The sequence below is a fragment of the Muscardinus avellanarius genome (assembly GCF_963383645.1).
Source record: "Muscardinus avellanarius genome assembly, chromosome: 10".
Taxonomy (NCBI): Eukaryota; Metazoa; Chordata; class Mammalia; order Rodentia; family Gliridae; genus Muscardinus; species Muscardinus avellanarius.
In genome coordinates this window covers 32,449,065-32,470,301 of record NC_137796.1, presented here as the reverse complement: position 1 = coordinate 32,470,301, position 21,237 = coordinate 32,449,065, and the positions used below count along the sequence as shown (strand labels likewise).

Below are 21,237 nucleotides of genomic sequence, written 5' to 3'. Positions count from 1 at the left end.
TCCACTCTAACAGATTAACCAATCCTTTTTATAAAACCAGCACATTATACTGTATGATCTTTTTTTTTAACATTCCACATAAAAACACGTGTTCCCGCTCTTTTGACACTTAGTTGTCAATTGTCTCTCAAATGGGAAAATAAAGTTGAATTTATATCAACAAACAAAAGTGCAGGTTTGTACAGCGAGGCTCAGCAGTAAAGGTGAAGGACGACAATGAAGCGGTGAGCTGATGGGTGGTGTGCAGGGCCAGGCGCCCGCGGAGGTCCTCGCCCCGTGCGCCACGGGCAGCATGCCGTCACTTTTTCATTGTTCTGAAACGAGCAAAACCAAATTCTTTCTTTCTTTTTTTTCCCACTTTAAAAAATATTAAATCTTTATTCTCCTCCCACATCGCTTGTGATCAGATAAGGCAAAAGTAAGTCCCACCATATCGGGAGGCAGCAGCAATATACAAACTTCAGAAATAGCCCTGAATCATCAGTAACATTCTCTCACGATAACATGGAGGGGACACATCTAAGAAAGCAAATTTGCAGTGTTGTCACCTTGTTTTCAATTATTTGATTTATATGGAAAACTTTATCAATACATTATTTAAGAGGGACGTAAGTTGTTTTCTTGCTCTGAAAAAAATAACGTTCTTTTTTCACATTTTAAACTCATTACTATGCTCTTGTAAAAGGAGTTGCTAGAAGATGTGACAGCTGGGTTTGCAGAATGTCCATGTACAAGTTGCATTTACAAGAACCTGGTAAGATGCCTATATTTTGCCTCTACAAATAGAGCTTTCTGCATTAATATTGAAACAAACAAGCTAACACCTTACCTTTTCACTCTACTTGTAGAGCAAAGAGGTACTTATTTTTTCAAGTATTATATTGTAAAAGGTATTTTTTTGCCAGTTTTATATGTTAAGCTTTTAAGACCAAAATATCTATGTGAAAAATCATGCCTAGACAGCCCATTTCTTTTATAGACAAATGCTCTTGTCTTTTAAAGAATGCAGAAAAATATTGATTTGCTAATAAGAAAAACACACTGGAAAAAAAACCATTTTAATGTACTGAAGAATAAGAAGCATTTCTTTCTTCCTGTTGGTGAAAATTATTAGAAAAGCTATCCGGTCTGTTTTCCTTAGCTGGTTTTAATAAAGTCCTTTCAAAATGATAGTCAAGAAATCTTAGAAAATGAAGGAGGGGGATTTCCTTTGTAGCATGAAAGGAATCCCATTAATTGTAGAAATTCTTATTAAATTTCTGCTTTGGTCCTTCAGAAGAAATACTCATATAACTTCTGCAGTCTGTTGTGTCTGAACACCATCTACCTGAGGCAGGAGGCCGAGTGTCCCTTCATTGTCAAAGGCCAAAACTGGATTCAAAGGAATTTCTGGGTTCTCACTGTTGGTGACATCTAATCTGGATGGTTTTGACCCAGTGGGTAAGTTTATAATTTCTTCAGAATTTTCATTCTGAACAGATACACCATTTTCACTTGGTTGTTTTTCCCAACTGGCAGTGCTGTCCAGGGTCACTTTTGGTTGGTGTGAAGTGGCCCCATGTGGGCTGGCTGCTGGTTCCCCACCTCCTGGGGAGTTTGTTGCACCTGGGAGTGCAGATACCTCTGTTCCTCTGGTGAGTGAGCCCTCGGCAATGTCACCGTTTCTCTGATCAATGGCTTTCTTATCTGCAGCTTCTGTCCTCCTGGTTCTTTTCGTAATTTCCTCGAGTCGCTTCTTCCTTTCTGGGCGCTCCTGCTCCTCACTCTGGAAATGCTCCTCGCGCTCCTGCAGGACCCTCTCTGCTTCTTCACGAACACGAGCTTCTTCTTCCTGCTTCTGGGCCTCCATCTCCTCGCGCTCGGCTCCTCTGCTAGCCCGCACAGGTGCTCCTCTTTCTCGCGGCCTTGCTCAGCTTCCAGGCGGCGGGATTCCTCCTCCCTGCGAGTTCGCTCTTCAGCCCCCCTTGGGGCCGATTCCTCTCTCTTGTGTCTTGGAGCAGTGCTGGCAGTGACAGTGGGCCACAGGGCCAGGGCTGGGACAGGGGCTGAGGCTGGAGCAGGAGCCAGGGCTGGAGCCCGGCCTGAGCCCTGCCGTGGCTGGAACCACAGGGGTCCCTTCTTCAACTGTGGCCTCTTCTGCCTTCACTAAAGCAGTTCTGCCCTTCAGTGAGGGCTCGTGGGCGGCCTTCTGAGGCTCCTTCTTGGGGTCCCTCTTCTCGGGTTCCACTCTGACCTCTCTCTTGGGCAGGGCTGCCAGGCCTGAGCAGGAGCGGCTTTGGTGGAGCCAGGAGGCAAGGAGGACCCGCCCTGGGTGTGCCAGGCAAATGAGAAAAGGACTTGCATGGGAACCAAAGTCGGGAGGAAACTGGAGACCTTGTTTTGGGATTAGATGGAGACAGAGCCCTTCAGATACCAGACGTAAGGTGCAAGGGTACATTTTCTGTCTCTTGTGGGGAACCATTAAGGTCTTCCCCTTATCTTTACTAAAAGAGTCCTTCTGACTGTCCTTGGCCCAGAGTCAACAAGGTGTGTTGTCACGCAATTAAGATTAGGGTGTGTTATACCAGGGTATTGATTGGCTTGCCCACAAGATTATGTATTTTCTACCCACCTTTCTTGTATTGTTGTGTAACCTGAAGATAGAGACTGTATAAATACCAGAAGAGAGCCGGCCCACTCCGAGGCCAGGATCGGAGCCTGCCGAGGGGTAGGCCGGTGACAGGGCCAGCGAAGCCAGAATTGGGGCCTCCCATGAGGCAAGGCTGCTGCCTGAGCTAGTGAGATTTGGATCAGTCCACCCGGCAGCCAGGCCACTACTGGGGCCGTCAAGCATGGGATCGGTACTTGCAACGCGGCATGTACAGAGAAATATCGCAGAAAATAAAAACCAGATGCTTCCCCTAATCAGTAATAACTAGGAGGAAAGGGGTAACAGGAAGAGGTCGAGGTATAGAAAGGGCCCTATAGCGAAGCAATTAAGGTGCCAATCAGAGTGTATGGGATAGGGGAGAATGGAAACTCTTTAAAACTCAGGAGGTACATAAACAAATGTATCAAAGTTAATCACCAAACAAGCATGGGATCGAGGGAGGGGGAGGGAATGGGATGGGGAGTGGATGAAGGCTAATTGGATGATGTATGCTTGTATATCCTCTCAAGTCTTGTATTCCAATGTGATGTATGATTACAATGCACCAATAATAAAGACAGATAAATAAAAAATAATAATAACAATAAAAAAAAGAAGAGAGTCGGCCCAGTAGAGTCTGGCGACCCTCCCATGCTTGAGTTCTTTAATCCTCACTCCTCTCTTTGGAATCCGTACTTTTGCCAGCTGGCTCCAGCACTCTCTCTCCCTCTTTTATAGCCCACGGTGCCGTGAATGGTCCTCCTGCGTGCAGCACCCTTGGGTGGAGTTACAAAGAGTTTTGGCCGGTCCATTGGATTTCTAGAGTGTGCAGCTTTGAAGGGCATGATGATGGGGCTGCAAGATGCTGCATCTCCAGACAAGGCAGCTGTGCTTTTACTTCTGGCCAGGAACAAATGTGTAGGCGTCAGGAGTCTGTTAACAATGCTGATTTCCCAGGGGCTGAGCTGCAGGCAGTGAGCTCTATCTGGAGAATTTAGCAAAGTTGCAGATGAGGAGGAGAGCTGCTTGCTAATGACTGGATTGACATGTTTCATAAGATTCATGGTGGAAACTGACCACCTGTCTGGATCTGCACTGTGGATGCTGGGGCTCCCGTGGAGAGGGCCGCCCCCTGACCACCTGTTATACTTCTGTCTGGGCTTCTGGCTCCTTTCCATTGTACATCGTATATATACGACAGCTTCATGGCGTTCCTTGTCCTCCTCCAGCCATTGCCTCCGCTTCTCCTCCACTGCTGCCCTCCTGCGCTCCTCCGTCAGCCGGTGCTCCTCCAGCTTCTTCTTGGGCTTCTCCAGGTGCTTCTCCTAGTGACGTTCTTTGAAACTCAGTGAGCCCCTGTTTCAAAATAAAGAATAAAAAATAGGGCTGGGGGTGTCCTTGGAGGTAGAATGCCCCTAGGTTCCATCCCCAGTACTGCAAATAACAACAAGGATGATTACAGGAACTTGGAAGAGTCCTGTGCATTTCATCTGAGGATGATCTTGGAAGAAACAATTACTGGTTTTTTTCCTTAGGGAGGCCTGGCTGTTTTATGTAGGGGTTTTCTCTTTCTCCTCCTCTTCTCCTTTTCCCCTCCTCGCCTTTGTCTCCCAGGATCCTGTTTTCTTAATGCCTATCCAGGATCTAACTCTTCCTTCCCCCTCCACCAATGAGGTATCCTTAACTGTCATTAGAGAAATAGGTGAATGACCATTTAGAGTTACTTCCTGCAGAGAGAGAGGGTGTAGTAGGGCTGCAAGAGTTAAAGTCTCATCAGAGCTGGGTGATCTAGGGGACCACAGAAGATGAATTGCTTCTGTATGTTTCCATTTTCATAATCATCTGTAACTTGATGGCAGTTGGGTTACAAGTTAACATCACTGTAGAACATGGTCCCAGGAACATGATGGTCCATGGGTAGCTTTTTCCTAAGTGTTCAAACTTAAATGTTCAACTGGGCAGTTGTAGTGGGCATTTGCATACAAATTTTAAAAAGAACAAAACCCTTACACATTCATACATTATATAAGCATTGACCCAGATACCTTGTCAATGTTTTTTTTCCCTACAACTCTTTTCCATGGGCCACCTACCTATTAGCATTCCAAATTGGAAGGCACATATCAACACATTGGCAACAGATCATGATTGAGAGATATATTTGTAAAAAGTTCCAGTGGCCCAAAGCCTGGAGCACAGCATACAATTTCTTTTCTCTTCTCTTTTTTTTTTTATGGTGCTGGGGATTAAACCCAAGGGTATTCTGCCTCTGAGGTATAAACCCAGCCTGGTTTTTTAATTTTTATTTTGAAACAGGGTCTCACTAAGTTGTGGAGGGCCTCACTAAGTAGCTGAGGCTGTCCACGAACCGCAATTCTCTGGTCTCAGCCTCCCAAATGCTGGGAGTACAAGCTTGTGATACCATATCTGACTGGCTTTTTTTTTTTAAACAGGGTCTCACTAAGTTATGGAGGGCCTGACTAAATTGCTGATGCCACCCAAAACCTATGATTGTCCTATCTTAGCCTTCTAAGTATTGTGATTATAAGGTGAACAATCATGCCTGGCTTAACTCTTACTTTTGAAGTGAAAATTTAAAGTCCATGGCTCAGTACTATGACTATAGAAAATAATGACAGTAGAAAACACAGGAAATTATCTTAATAAAATCTCACTGTAAACCCTTAAATATTATTATTTTTAAAATTATTTATTTATTTATTTATTTATTTATTTATTTATTTATTTGCGGTACTAGGGATGGAACCCAGGGGCATTCTGCTTATGAGCTACACCATCAGTCCTAATTTTTATTCTTTATTATAAAACGGGGTCTCACTGAGTTGCAGAGGGCCTCACTAAGTAGCTAAGGCTGTCCACAAACAGTGATCCTCCTATCTCAGCCTCCTAAATGCTGGGATTACAAGTGTGCATTGCCACACCTGGCTCTTAAATATTATTTTAAAAATATAACCAAATTTATCACACATGCAAAATTTCTTTCATAAACTGGGCATGGTGGCACACACTTATAATCCCAGTACTTGGGAGGCTGAAGCAAAAGATCACAAGATCACAGTTTTGACAATAGCCTCAGCAAGTTGTGAGATTCTTCTCATTAACCTAGTGAGACCCTGTTTAAAAATAAGCCTAAAATAGGGATGGGATATAGCTCAGAGGTAGAATTTGCCTGGGTTGAATCCCCAGTACCACACACACACACACACACACACACACACACACACACACACACCATATATATATATATGGTGTGTGTGTGTGTGTGTGTGTGTGTGTGTGTGTGTGTGTGTGTGTATAAGCTTTATCCTCCACAAACATTCTGCAACTTACTCAAACCTGCTGTGCGTGTGTGTCTTACTAGGGATTGAACCCAAGGGTATTCCACCTCTGAGCTATACTCCAAGTCCTATTTATCATTTATTTTTGAAACAGGGTCTCACTAAGTTGCAGAGGGCCTTGTGTTGCTGAGGCTGCCCATGAACATGTGATCTTTCTGTTTCATCTTCCCAAGTACTGGGATTACAAGCATTTGCCACCATGGCCAGCTTGTGACTTGCTTTCAACCAATTTTTACTTTAGTTTTCCCTTTCCCATTTGGTACAATCTTTAGTATAAATTTTACCATACAAGATCTTTTCTTATTCCCCAAATATTCTCTTTTCTTTTTAACCTTCCTTACCCCAAACCCTTATATTCATGTACTTTCTTCACATCTCTCTCATACCTACATACTAGTTTGTTTCTGCCTTAATTCCTTCCTTAAATTTACAAATGGAAAAAAATTCTCATAAAATTTCTATATTTAGATAAATTGTTTTTTCTCAATGAAAACAGAGATAGAGAGGTCAATGTGTGTGTATGTGTGTGTGTGTATATACATATACATATACATATACATACAATACATATATATACATATATATATACAATACTGGAAATGGAACCCAGGGATATTCTACTTTCAAGCTACATCCCCAGCTTCTCTTTCTTTTCTTTTCTTTTCTTTTCTTTTCTTTTCTTTTCTTTTCTTTTCTTTTCTTTCTGTGGTACTGGGGTTCCTGGAAGCCCTTCTACTTCCGGGCTACACTCCCAGACCTATTTTATATTTTGGAAACAGGGTCTCTTAACACCACCGCGGCTGGCTTGGAACCTGCGCAATCCTCCTGTCTCCACCTCCCAACCGTGGCGATTACAAGCGTGCGCCGCCACGCTGGGCTTATTTATTTTGAAACAGGGTTTTACTAAGTTGCAGAGGGCCTCACTTAGTAGCTGAGGCTGATCACAAACTACTATCCTGTCTCTGCTTCCCAAGTAATGAAATTACAGCAATTGCCACCATGCCTGGCTTCAAAATTATATTTTATAACACATCAAGAAAGAAAATAATATCATATATCTGTTTAAGTTTTATAGTGGCCTGGATTTTTTTTTCACAAATAGGACTTTTTATCATTTTAAAAATATCTTGACTTTTTGCCAGGCATGGTGGCGCACGCTTGTAATCCCCGCACTTGGGAGGCAGAGACAGGAGGATCGCGCAGGTTCGAAGCCAGCCTCGCTGACTTAAGAGACCCTGTTTCCAAATTAAAAAAAAAAAAAAAAAAAAAAAAAAAAATATATATATATATATATATATATATATATATATATATATATATATATATATATGTCTGGGAGTGTAGCCCGGAGGTAGAAGGGCTTCCAGGAACCCCAGGACCACCAAGAAAATAAAATAAAATAAAATAAGTCAGGGAAGGGGGAAGAATAGTGGGGGTTAGGGTTAGTTGGGGGGCTAGGAGGGTATCTCAGTGGTAGAGCACCCCTGGTTTCAATTCCCAGTATACCCACCCATACACACACACCAAAGCAATAATATGTTGGAGACTTGGGTTGGCTTTGCCATAAGCAGTGCCTTTTTACTTATGACTGCAGATGTTCCTGAGTAAGTACAACAGGATAGAGCTTAGTATTTCTGTCTTTATTTTGTATGTTTCCTTAAATACGTAAAAATTTGTACTTTCTCACCTTTCTATGCAAGCATCTGAAGAGGGAACCAAACCATAAAAATATATAAGGAATAATGTTAAAGCAACAGAGTGGATTTTGAAAAGTACAAATATGTCGTATTGACGTATATTTGTTGTATGGAGGGTAAAGAAAGAAAAGTGTTTTTGCATTTTAAAAAAGCTAATAATTACTTGAAAGGCTCAGTTAACATTAAAACAGAAAAGAACTAGAGATTAGTACCCATGTTGCATTTAGGAGACAAGCCTTCCTTACATCTAGGCAAAGAGGAAGTAGTCTTCTTGGGAAACATTGGATAAACAGCTTCACATTGCTTGGGAGGCTGAGACAGGAGGATCAGCAGGTTCGAAGCCAGCCTCAGCTACTTAGTGATGCTCTCAGCAACTTAGTGAGACACTGTTTCCAAACAAAATATAAAATGGGTCTGGGAGTATAGCCTCTGAGTTCCACCCCCAGTACTACCAAAACCAAAACCAAAACCAACAAACAAACAAACAAACAAACCCCCCAGCTTCACATTTAGTCCTTCTTGGACCTTTTTTCTTCAGGTCATCTTTCTGGGGCTTGAATGTAGATCAGTAGGAAAGCGCTTACTTTGCAAGTTGATTGCTGGGTTCAATTTCCAGTTCCAAAGAGAAAAAAAAAGACTCCACCCTGGCCAAAAAAAGAGTAAGCTAAGAACAAGAAGAAGAAGAAGAAAGAAAAGAAAAGTTTTCTGAATGATCTCACTATGGGGAAGGATACTTAAAATGCAGAGATATAGCTTTTATTTCATCGCACATGACACATTAGGCTGTTTTTCCCTCTAATGTTTGGCCCCCATGGGTTTCCGGCCTGGACTACATTTCCCAGCAGGCCGCGCTCAGCCCTACGGGTGCCGGCAGGAGGCCGGGAGCGGCGGCGGCCGCGCAGTCGCAGTACAGGCGGCGGACGGGCGGGCGCTTCGCGGTTTGAATGGCTGCGGGCCCTGGCCCTCAGCTCACTTGAGGACCGGTTGCCAGGGGTGTGCGATGCCGTCTGGAGGCGACCAGTCGCCGCCGCCGCCGCCGCCTCCTCCGGCCGCGGCAGCCTCGGACGAGGAGGAGGAGGAGGAGGACGGCGAGGCGGAGGACGCCGCGCCGCCGGCCGGGTCGCCGACCCCTCAGATCCAGCAGCGGTTCGAGGAGCTGTGCAGCCGCCTCAACATGGACGAGGCGGCGCGGGCCGAGGCCTGGGCCAGCTACCGCAGCATGAGCGAGAGCTACACGCTGGAGGTGCGCCGAGGCCCGCCTCCCCGCCGCCCCTGGCCGCCCCGCGCCCCGGCGGCTCCGGGCTCTCGGCCGCGGGGCGGCCAGCTGGCCATTTAAATCCCCCCGCCCGGGCGGTGGGCGGGCAGGTGTAGCGTCTGGACGCGGGGAGCGGCGGCCGGGGGCGCGGGCCCCAGGCCCCCGGGGTCTGGGACCTGGGAGCGGCCGGGTCCTTGGCCAGGTGTGGCCGGAGTGAGCGCGGCGGCGAGGTCCGGCCTGTGCGTGAGTGTGTAAACAGGTGAAGGCTCCTGTCGGCCCGCCGAGGGAGTGCACTTTCTGCCCCCCACGTTCGCCCCCACGTGTTGCTAGGAATCGGGGCTGCCACTTCCTCGACCACCTTTGGGGTGGTCGCGGTGATGCAGGCTTGTTACGTGCCTTTTCTAAAGACGACCGAAAGTGGACGAGAAAAATGGCTATTGTAGCCAGTGATTGTCAACTCTGTAGGCACCTCCCCTCCATGGGCCAATGGGAAGGGACGCGGAAGTCCGGATTGTTTATCAGCCTTTGCCTGTGTGTGTGGCATTTAAACCCGAGGCCATGATTTGCCCAAGTAGTTTTATATATAGCTTGCGGAAAGAGTAGGGCAAATCGGCGCAGGATGCGAACGCCTAATCGAGGTATTATTTAACTGTAGCCTGCCCTTTTATGCCTGTGTGTCTTTCTGTTGATTTTTTTTCCTTTTTTTTTTTTTTTTTCTTTCTGTATGTGTATTATTGGAGATTGAACCCAGGGACATTTTACCTCTGAGCTACATCCCCAACCCAATTTTTTTTTAAGTTTTTTTTTTTTTTTTTTTTTAGTTTTTTTTAGTTTTCAACTGGGCCCTGCTAAGTTGCTGAGGCTGACCTCAAAACCTCTAATGCTCCTGTTTCAGCCTCTTCTCTATCTCAGTGTTTTCTTGTAGTCAGGCAAAAGAGACTCTTGGTTTGAAGGGCATATGTACCTCCAAAAGACAAAAGCCAAAAACAAAACAATTTATTTTACCTTCAAGGTAATATTAAAAGTTATATAAAGCTATCATTATTACCATACAGCTTATACATATTTTCTTTTTTTTTCTTGTACTGAAGACTGGCGCACGCGCGTGCGCGCACACACACACACACACATTCTATCTCAGCTACTTCCCTAGCCAAATTTATTTTTGTTTTTTGATACTGGAATGGAATCCAGGGGCCTTCTACCTCCAGGCCACACCCCCAGACCTATTTTATATATTTGAAAATAGGATCTTGGTGAGGCGAAGAGCCTCACTAAGCTGTTGAGGCTGGTTTTGAACCTGGATCCTCCTGTCTCAGCCCTCCCCCAAGTACTGGGATTATAAGCATGCACCACTACGACCGATCCAGACCTTATTTTTAAGTTTTTAATTTTTTTTGAGACAGGGTTTCACTAAATTGCTGAGGGTCTTACTACGTTACTGAGGCTGGCCTCAAACCTGTAATCCTCATGTGTCAGCCTCCCAAGTACTGGGATTACAGGCATGCACCACTTTGCCCAGTTCAGTTTAGATATTTAAATTAATAAATATTGCCATGTAAAGTCAGGCATGGTGCAGCAGGCTTGTAATCCCAATAATTGGACAATTGAGAGAGGATTGCAGGTTCAAGGACAGCCTCAGCAAGTTAGTGAGGCTTATCAACCTAATGAGACCCTGTTTCAAAATTTAAAAAAAATAAAATTTAAGCTGGGCATGGTGGCGCACGCTTGTAATCCCTGTGTGCTTGGGAGGCTGAGACAGGAGGATTGTGTAGGTTCGAAACTAGCCTCAGCTGGTGTAAGAGACCCTGTTTCCAAATAAAATATAAAATAGGTTTGGAAGTGTAGCCCGGAGGTAGAAGGCCCCTGGGTTACATCCCCAGTACCACCAAAAAAAAAAAAAAAAAAAAAAGTATTATTTTGTTAGTATCTGGTTAAGTCGCCCAGTTTGGCCTGAACTTGTAATCTTTCTGCCTCAGTCTCCCCAGTATCTCTAATAGCAGGTGTGTGCTACTATGCACAATTTAGTAAATTATTTTTTAAAATGTATATTTGATTAGCTACTTTTATGAGGGGGTAGGGATTGAACCCAGGGACATTCTACCTCCAAGCTACACTCCCAGTCCAATTTTTTAAATTTATTTTAATTTTTAAAAAAAATTTTTGGTACTGGTAATGGAACCCAGGGGCATTTTACCTCCAAGCCACACCCCAGCCCTATTTTTTATTCTTCATTTTGAAACAAAGTCTAAGTTGCAGAGGGCCTCACTAAGTAGCTGAGGCTGGCCATAATCCTGTAATCCTCCTGTCTCAGCCTCCCAAGTACTGTGATTACAAATGTGCTCCACCATGCCCAGCCTTTTTTTTTTTTTTTTTTTTTTTTTAATTTTGAAACAGATTCTTGCTAAGTTGCTGAGACTGGCGTCGACTCTGCATTTTCCTGTCTCAGCCAGCCAAGTACTGGGATTACAGGTTGTACCACTATACCTGGCTTTCAAATATTTCTGAAGTATCTGTTATTTATCACAATATTCTAGGTGCTGGGGATAAAGTAGTGAAAAAAAAATGTAAAAACCCCTGCCCTTTTGGTGCTTATAGTCAGGCATGCTGTAAGATACCATGGAACGGTAGTCTCATGAAATTATACAATAGAAAATGAAACACATATGGCATTTAATACAGCATACTGGTTATAGAATTTTTATCTTTTTTATATTTTCTTTCTTTTTTTTTTTTTTTGGCAGGTCTGGGGACAGAACCCAGGGGCATTCTACCTCCGAGCTACACCCCCTGCCCTATTTTTTATTCTTTATTTTGAAACAGGGTCTCACTGAGTTGCAGAGGGCCTCACTAAGTAGCTGAGGCTGTCCGCGAACCGCGATCCTCCGGTCTCAGCCTCCCAAATGCTGGGATTACAAGCGTGCGCCACCACGCCCAGCTCTTATATTTTCTTTTCTTTATTGAAGTTCTCTTAGTTTTCACAGTCCTCATCTAAGAAAATGGAGCGTTTGAAACGAATGTATCTATAGTGTTGTTGCTAATATATGGCTGGTGTATGTGTGTGTGTGGTTACTCTGATATGAACCCAGGGGCATTTTACTGAGCTACACCCCAGAACAGGAGAAAGAAAAGGAAAAAAAAATAATTATAGTTGAGTTTTTTGTTTTATTTTGAGTTTTTGGGTTTTGTTTGTTTTTGGTGCTGGGCATTGAACTCAGGGACATTCTTTCTCCAGGCTACACTCTCAATCCTTTTTATTTTTTATTTTTTTTTTTTATTTTATTTTTTTTTATTTTTTTTTTGGTGGTACTGGGGTTCCTGGAAGCCCTTGTACCTCCGGGCTACACTCCCAGACCTATTTTTACATTTTTATTTTGGAAACAGGGTCTCCTAAGCCAGCACGCGTGGCTGGCTTCGAACCTGCGCGATCCTCCTGTCTCTGCCTCCCAAGCGCGGGGATTACAAGCGTGCGCCACCACGCCCGGCTCAATCCTTTTTATTTTTTGAAACAGGGTCTTACTAAGTGGTTGAGGGTTTTGCTAAATTGCTAAGGCTGGCCTCAAACCTGTGATCCTCCTGACTCAGCCTCCTAAGTACTGAAATTACAGGAATGGACCACCACACCCAAGTTATAGTTATTTTTGTTGTTGTTTTTTTGTTTTGTTTTGTTTTTTTGTGGTGCTAGAGATTGAACCCAAGGGCATTCTACCTCTGAGGTACAGCCTTTTATTCTTTATTTTTCATACAGGGTCTCACTAAGTTGCACAGGGCCTCACTAAGTAGCTTAGGCTGGCCTCAAATTTGCAATCCTCCTGTCTCAGCCTCCCAAGTACTGGGATTAAAGCATGCACCACCACACCCAGCTATAGTTGAGTTTTAAGCTAGTCTGTGTGTAAATGTGAAAAATGGAGTTTTCAGTTTTTCTCATTTCTATTTAGAGAAATTAGTGGCATAAAACAATTTTGCCCACAGATTCTGTGGGTCAACAATTCAGTCAGGGAACAATAGGGATTCCATGTTTCTGATTCAAATGACTGGCCCCTCACCTGGAAAATCAGAGTAGCTAGCGATGGGCACAGCTGGGGCTCCTTGGGCTTCTCTCTCTCTCTCTCTCTGTGCCTGACCACAGCTAGCATAGTGACTCAGGTAGGCAGACTTCTAACATGAACGGGACTCCCAAGGCGCACATATCCTGAAAGAAAAGTCCAAGCAGAATTTATATTCTCTTTCAGCATCTTTGAAATGATACGGCAATACTTGCACCTGTGTTATTAGTTGAGACAAATAATCAGTGTAAAGGTAACACACACCCCTGCCCCGGTTCAAGGTGGGGGACGCAGACTCCCCACGTCTCATGGAAGAATGCCAGTGTCATATTATATGAAGAGAACATGGGAGAGGGCCATCACTGGAAGTATAGTTTCCTGTGCTGGGCGTGGTGGCACACGCTTGTAATCGCAGCATTTGGGAGGCTGAGACAGGAGGATGGCAATTCGTGGACAGCCTCAGCTACTTAGACCCTTTGCAACTCATTGAGACCCTGTTTCAAAATAAAGAATAAAAGCCAGGCGTGGTGGCGCACGCTTGTAATCCCCGCACTTGGGAGGCAGAGACAGGAGGATCACGCAGGTTCGAAACCAGCCTTGCTGGCTTAAGAGACCCTGTTTCCAAATAAAGATATTAAAAACAGGTGTCTGGGAGTGTAGCCCGGAGGTAGAAGGGTTTCCAGGAATACCAGTACCACCAAAAATAAAAAATAAAATAAATAAAAAATAGGGCTGGAGGTGTAGTTCGGAGGTGGAATGCCCCTGGGTTTCATCCCCAGTACCACAAAAAAAAAAAAAGAAAAAGAAAAATATAGTTTCCTATAAACATATAAACAACATTTTCAATTTAAACATAGTAATTTTTATGTTGAAATATCTATAGTTCAGCAGCTGAGTGCAGTGGCCTACGCCTATAATCTCAGTACTTGAGAGACTGAGACAGGAGGGTCAGTGTTCTAGGCTGGCCTCAGTAACTTAGTGGCTCAAAAAAATAATAATAATAAAAATTTTAAGCCGGGCATGGTGGCGCATACTTGTAATCCCCACGCTTGGGAGGCTGAGACAGGAGGATCACACGGGTTCGAAGCCAGCCTCAGCTACTTAGTGAGGCTCTCAGCAACTTAGTGAGACCCTGTTTCCAAATAAAATATAAAAATAGGTTTGGGAGTATAGCCCAGAGGTAGAAAGCCCCTGGGTTCCACCCCCAGTACCACCAAAACAAACAAACAAACAAAACCCCTAATACTAATACTACTACTAATAATAAAAAATTTAAAAACGACAAGGGTCTGGGTACGTAGCTCAGTGGTAGAGCACTTGTTTAGAATGCACACGCCCTGTGTTCAATTTTTAGTACCACAAAGAAAAAATAATTCTAATTGATTTTTGCCAGATGTAGTGGTGCACACTTATAATGTCAGTACTTAGGAGGCTGAGACTGGAAGATCGCAGGTTCAAGGCCACCCTCAGCAACTTAGTGAAACCCTGTTTCCACAAGAAAAATAAAATAGGGCTGGGGGTATAACTTGGAGGTAGAATGCCCCTGAATTGAATCCCCAGTGCCCCTCCACACACAAAGGGGCTAGAGAAATAGCTCAGAGAGAGATTGTGCCCCTCCCATTTAGTCCCCAGTCCAAAAATATATATAAAACATCAGCATATTTTAATATTTCATAGTATTTTCTGTTTTTATAATATATATATATATTTTTTTTAACTAAAAATCCATTTTATTTTCCAGGGAAATGATCTGCACTGGTTAGCATGTGCCTTATACGTGGCTTGCAGAAAATCTGTGCCAACTGTAAGCAGAGGGACTGTTGAAGGAAACTATGTGTCTTTAACTAGAATCCTGAGATGTTCAGAGCAGAGGTAATTATATTAGAGTTTGAAATTCAAATAGAGTATAGCAAGTATAAAAGCTCATATTTCATAGCAATAACAAAATTTCTCTTTGTTCCTTGTTTTCTCAGCATTTGTACCTACAGATTGCTGAGTCAGAAACTAGGTCATGGTTTTTCTTTACTACTTCAGGGTTAATAGCCATTGTATCTATTAAATTGGTAAAAATATTTGCATTTAATGTAGTAGGCACGTATGGAAGATTTTACTTTTAGAGTTTATAAGTCATCATATGTAATATTGGGAGTAATCTAAAAAAGGATATTAAGATACTTTAGGAAATACCGTAGGTAAATAAAATAATTGTATATGGTATTGTGCTTAGAACTATGTGTATAGGATTTGTATCTTTATATACGTGTATATTTATTTTTTGTGTGTGGGGGTATTGGGAATTGAACCCATGAGCATTCTACCTTCAAGCCACAACCCCTTTTTATTTTTTTATTTTGAAAGAGGGTCTTACGAGATTGCTGAGGCTGGCCTTGAACTTGCGATCCTCCTTTCTCAGCTTCCCAAGTACTGGGATTACAGTTGTGTGCCATCATGCTCAGCTACTGTCTTAGTATATATAGACTATGTAGTAAAATTGAAGTTACACTTTCTCTGACTCCACTTCCCTGTGTAGTCCTTAAAGAAATTTCTACATACATATACAAGGATGTGTTTATTAAAACATTTTTTGACATGAGTGGGGTTGCTCATGCTTGTAATCACAGCATTCGAGAGGCTGAGACAGGAGGATTGTGGTTTGCAGCCAGCTCAGTTACTTAGTGAGGTCCTTTGCAGCTCAGCGAGACTCTGTTTCAAAATAAAGAGTAAAAAAAAAAAAAAAAAAAAAAAAAATAGGGCTGGGGATGTAGCTCAGAGGTAGAATGACCCTAGGTTCCATCCCTAGTACTGCAAAAATAAATAAATAAATAAATAAATAAATAAATAAATAAATAATTGTTAAGAAATTTTAGAAACAATCTAAATTTCCATTGGTTGGCGAATAAATGCAGAAACTCATGGTATATTCAGGAATATTTTTAGAAATTAAATAAATGAATTAGATTTATATGTATTAACATTAATGAATAGTATACTGCTTACAATATCTTTTATATAAAATGGGAAAACACCCAACATGCACAAGATTCTACTTATTGTTTATACATACATATATATATAAAGTATAAAAACATGAATGGGTAAGAATCAGATTAAGCCTGGCGTGGTGGTGCACGCTTGTAATCCCAGCATTTGGGAGGCTGAGACCAGAGGATTGCGGTTCGCGGACAGCCTCAGCTACTTAGTGAGGCCCTGTGCCACTCAGTGAGACCTGGTTTCAAAATAAAGAAAAACAGGGCAGGGGGTATAGCTCAGAGGTCGGATGCCCCCAGGTTCCATCCCCAGACCCACAAAAAAAAAAAAAAAAAAAAAAATCAGATTAATGGTGGTAATTTTGGGGGCAGAAAAATAGAGAATTAGACTGAGGAGTGAAAATAGGAGTTTTTGCTATTGTGTGCTGAGTTCCTAAAAAAAATCTGAAGCAAGTCAGGTATGGTGTGGCGCATGCCTGTACTTGGGAAGCTAAAACAGGAAGATCACAGGTTTGAGGCCAGCCTTGGCAACTTAATGAGATTCTCAGCAACTTAGTAAGACCCTGTTTAAACTAAAAAATAAAAAGCTCAGAGTAAAACACACCCTGGGTTCATTCCTCAGTACCAAAACAAATTTTTTTAAAGGCAAATATGTTAATATTTCTTAATCCTGGTTGATGGGTACATGTGTGTCAGTTATATTACTCTTGTTAATTTTTTGAATATAATATATGTATACACATACATACATACATACATATACACATATACACATTTGGAAGGGGCTATAGATTGAACCCAGGAACATTTCAGCCCTTTTAATTTTTTATTTTGTAACAGGGTATCACTCAATTACTGAGGGTCTCACTAAATTGCTGAGGCTGGCTTTGAACCTGCAATCCTCCTGTTTTAATCTTCTAAATATTGAAATTACAGGGATATACCACCATTTCCAGCTCATGTTGGTTTATATTAAAAGTGTTTCATAAATTAGCTGGGAATGATGGCACATGCTTTAATCCCAGCTACTTGGGAGACCGAGGCAGGAGGACGGCAAGGTCAAGGCCAGTCAATTTAAGGGAGTTCCTGTCTCAAAACTTTTTGAAAAAGGGGTGGGAGACCAGGTGTGATTGTGCACATCTTTAATCCCAGCTCCAGACACAGGAGAGGAGGAGGGAAGGTTTGTGATAGCCTCAGTAATTTAGAAAAACCCTCAGCAAGTTAATGAAACCTATTTCAAAGTAAAAAGGGCTGATGGGGGTATAACTCTGAGGTACAGTGTTCCTGGGGCTCAATCCCCGGTACTAAAAAAAAGAAAAAAGAAAGCCGGGCGTGGTGGCACACGCTTGTAATCCCAGCATTCGGGAGACTGAGACCAGAGGATCGCGGTTCATGGACAGCCTCAGCTTCTTAGTGAGGCCCTCTGCAACTCAGTGAGACCCTGTTTCAAAATAAAGAATAAAAATTAGGGAAAGGGGCGTAGCTTGGAGGCCGAATGCCCAAGTTCCATCCCCAGATCCGCAAAAAAAAAAAAAAAAAAAAAGAAAAAGAAAAAGAAAAGGGCTTGGAGCTGGGTGTGATGGCCACATGCATGCTGTAATCCTAGTATGTGGGAGGATGAGAAAGAATTGCAGGTTTGAAGTCAGTGGTAGCTTAGCAATGGGATAGAGGTTTTAGTTCAGTGGTAGAACAACTCTGGCATCAATCCATGAAAAAAGAAATAAAAATTTTAAAGTAAAAATGGGCTGGGAATGGTGCATTTAGTGGTAGAGTCCATGCCTAGCATTTAAGAGGTCCTGGGATCAATTTCTAGTATTCCCCTCCCCAATAAAAAACTTCAAAATAATGAATAAAAAATAGGGCTGGGGAGGTATGGCTTGGAGGTAGAATACCCCTGGGTTCCATACCCAGTAACACACACACACACACACACACACACACACTAAAAAATTAGAGAATAACGCCGGGCGTGGTGGTGCACGCTTGTAATCCCTACGCTTGGGAGGCGGAGACAGGAGGATCACACAGGTTCCAAGTCAGCCTCGCTGGCTTAAGAGACCCTGTTTCCAAATAAAAATATAAAAATAGGTCTGAGAGTGTAGCCTGGAGGTAGAAGGGTTTCCAGGCACCCCAGTACCACCAAAAAAAAAAAAAAAAAAAAAAAAAAAAAAAGAATAAACCAATCTGTAACAGATAAAGTTAAAGATGTGAATTGTGATTTTATATCACTGTCTAAACGTGTGTGTGTGTGTGTGTGTGTGTGTGTGTGTTTGGTCCTGGGAATTGAGCACAGGGACACTCTACCACTAAAGCACACCCTCAGCCCTTTTATTTAAAGCAGAGTTTTGCTAAAGTTGCTGAGGCTGACCTTGAATCTGCAGTCCTCTTGTCTTAGGCTCCCAAGTACCCATATTACAGGTATGTGCCACCACTCCTGGCTGTAATATAATTTAATGAGATACTTTTGATTAACTTTTAACTATTTATATTGGAGTACTTTATATTAGTTATAAAAATATCTTATTTTTGTCTTTAATATCAGCTTAATTGAATTTTTTAACAAGATGAAGAAATGGGAAGACATGGCAAATCTACCCCCACATTTCAGAGAACGTACTGAGAGATTAGAAAGAAACTTCACTGTTTCTGCTGTCATTTTTAAGAAGTATGAACCCATTTTTCAAGACGTTTTTAAATATCCCCAAGAAGAACAACCTCGTCAACAACGAGGAAGAAAACAGAGGTATGTTTTATATTTGTTTCTCGGGGATAAACACTTGTCTATCTGTACCACAGTTTTGACCCCTCATTTAATTTTGATAGTTTTATAAATGAAACGTAAGCCTGGCATGGCGGCACATGTTTGTAATCCCAGCATTTGGGAGGCTGAAACAGGAGGATCCAGGTCAGTGGAAAACTGCAGCTACTTAGTGAGGCCCTTTGCAACTCAGTGAGACCCTGTTTCAAATAAAGAATAAAAAGGAGGGCTGGGGGTGTAGTTCAGAGGTAGAATGCCCCTGGGTTCTATCCCCAGTACTGCAAAAAAACTAAACAAACAAAAAAAGAAATGTAGCTGGGTGTAGTGACGCACGCTTGTAACCCAGTCCTTGGGAGGCTGAAACAGGAGGATCGCAGGCTCAAGGTGGCCAGTGTGTGAGAAGTTAATGAGACCTTGTTTTAAAATAAAGGGACAGGGACGTAGCTCAGAGGTAGAGGGCCCCTGGGTTCAGTTCTCAGTATACCCCACCCACATACAAACAACAAAAAAACCTATGATTTTATATATAATCTTTTCCCCAAGGATTTTTTAAATAATTGTTTCTATTTTTGCTTTTTCATTGTGTGTAAGCTGTAAAGAGTTTGGCTTCTTTTGTGTTGGAAAATGTATGGAGTCTTTGTTTGTATGAACGTTCCCTTTTTATTTAAGTAACCAAAAGTGCAGGCTGCACACTTCATACCTTAATAATTTTAGCCAATTAGATATCCATGGTATAGACCACATATTGACCACTTTCACTGACTATATAGACTTTTTCTATTATTTGACTTTTATGTCAAACTGAGTAATAAGTAATCCTCCTAAAATGCTTCCTCTACATATTTTGATGCTTATAGTCAAGCAAGAGTAAAGAAACTATATTGGAGAAAGAAAGCTAAAGGAACTGAAACTATTATGAATTTGTGCTTTCTGATCAGGTCTGTAAAGTCAGTAACTTACTCTGGTTCAGTTCTGTCTTTCCTTATAGTTAAGAACAATTATGAGATACAAATTCTCCATTAACATGGGAAGGTTTTTTTTCCCATTAAATAAAATGGAAATTTGTTCTTGAGATAGAACTAGAAAGCCATATGTGGTGGCTCATCACTGTAATCCCAGGGCATGGGAGGCTGAGAAGGAGGATAGCAGGTTCAAGGCCAACCTCAGCAATTTAGTGAGGCCCTTAGCAACTTAGTGAAACTCTTTCAGAATAAAAAATAACATAGGGCGGGGTAGAATGCCTCTGGGTTCTAACCCTAATACCACAAAAAACAGAGAGAAAGAGAGAGAAAAAGAGAGAGAGGAAGAAAGAAAGAAAGAAAGAAAGAAAGAAAGAAAGAAAGAAAGAAAGAAAGAAGGAAAGAAAATAATAGAAAAAATAGAAGTAGAAAGGTGGGTGTGGTGGTACATGCCTACAGTCTCTGGACTTGGGAAGCTGAGACTGGGAGGATTGTGGGTTCCAGATGAGAATGGTAACTTAGCAAGACCCTGTTTCAAAATAAAAATAAAATAGGTCTGGGGGCTCAGATTCACCTGGGTTCAATCCCTAGTGTCACTCACACACACACACACACACACACACACACACACAATTTTTTTTTAGGTGAATATGTGTGTTTCTAGGGATTGAGCCCCGAGGCACGCAACCATTTAGCTACATCCCCGGCCCTTTTTATTTTTTATTTTGAGGCAGGAAGTCTCACTAAATTGCCCAGCATAGTCTTGAACCTGGGATTACAGGTATGTACTACTTTGCCTGGCTATTTAAAAATTGCATATTATGTCACTTTTTTTGATATTTGAGATTGATCCTAGGACTTCATGCATCACCGAGTTATAATCCCAGCCCTATATGACTATACTTTTTATTAGGATTTTCTATTAACAACAACAGCAGCAGTCATAGTAATAATATATAACATGGAGCATTTATTATGGGTCAGGGACTCTTCTGAGATGTTACCTTTTATTATTTCAGTTAGTCTCTGTGATGACCTGTGAGGCTGATACTGTTGTTATAGAGAGGGAAAAGCCCCTAGAAGATTAAGTAATTTGGCCAAATTCACACAACTGATGAATGTGTAGCTACTACTGAATTAAGATAGTCTGACTGCAGAACCCTGTGCTTCACCACAGTTGAATGCTGTATAATCCCACACGTAGTATAGTTTGCAGATTTGTTACTGTTTATCAACATGCATTGAAAGGAAGTACTTTGACAGATATTAAGCAGAACATAAGTATCCATAAACAGAAGCCCATAGTCTCTGAGAGTTTGTAGTGTAGTTTAGTGAAGAAGGTATTACAAAAGTCACATGAATGCAACAGGTAAGAGAAGCAGGATTTCTGACCCAGGAAGAACAAGCGTACCTCACTCATGAGAATGCTGGAGCTAAACTAAGTTTCTGGTCTTCTCCAGGATATTTGGCTTTTCTTGGCACTCTGTTAGAATAAGGCTGTCGGAATGTAGAGACCACAGATGTCTTGTTTAAACATTGGCAGAAGT

General features: G+C 42.2%; 1 protein-coding gene and 1 pseudogene across 6 annotated transcripts in view; one reads left to right on the top strand and one right to left on the bottom strand.

The window, feature by feature from the left end:
- Positions 1 to 1,285: 1,285 nt before the first annotated feature.
- Positions 1,286 to 4,544, bottom strand: LOC308268394 (ensconsin-like; annotated as a pseudogene). The gene is made up of 3 exons: positions 4,506 to 4,544; positions 3,348 to 3,954; positions 1,286 to 2,440 (listed from the first exon to the last, which is right to left on the bottom strand). The product of its transcript is annotated as an ensconsin-like (transcript).
- A 4,141-nt stretch (positions 4,545 to 8,685) lies between these two features.
- RBL2 (RB transcriptional corepressor like 2) overlaps positions 8,686 to 21,237 on the top strand; it is a gene marked incomplete at both ends in the record, with an annotated part of 78,120 nt that continues 65,568 nt past the window's right edge. For all 5 annotated transcript variants that reach the window (XM_080702517.1, XM_080702518.1, XM_080702516.1 and 2 more), the window contains 3 exons: positions 8,686 to 8,928; positions 14,728 to 14,858; positions 18,516 to 18,716. In XM_080702517.1, the coding sequence (XP_080558643.1) occupies positions 8,686 to 8,928; positions 14,728 to 14,858; positions 18,516 to 18,716 (575 nt within the window). The remainder of the gene's footprint in view (positions 8,929 to 14,727; positions 14,859 to 18,515; positions 18,717 to 21,237) is intronic.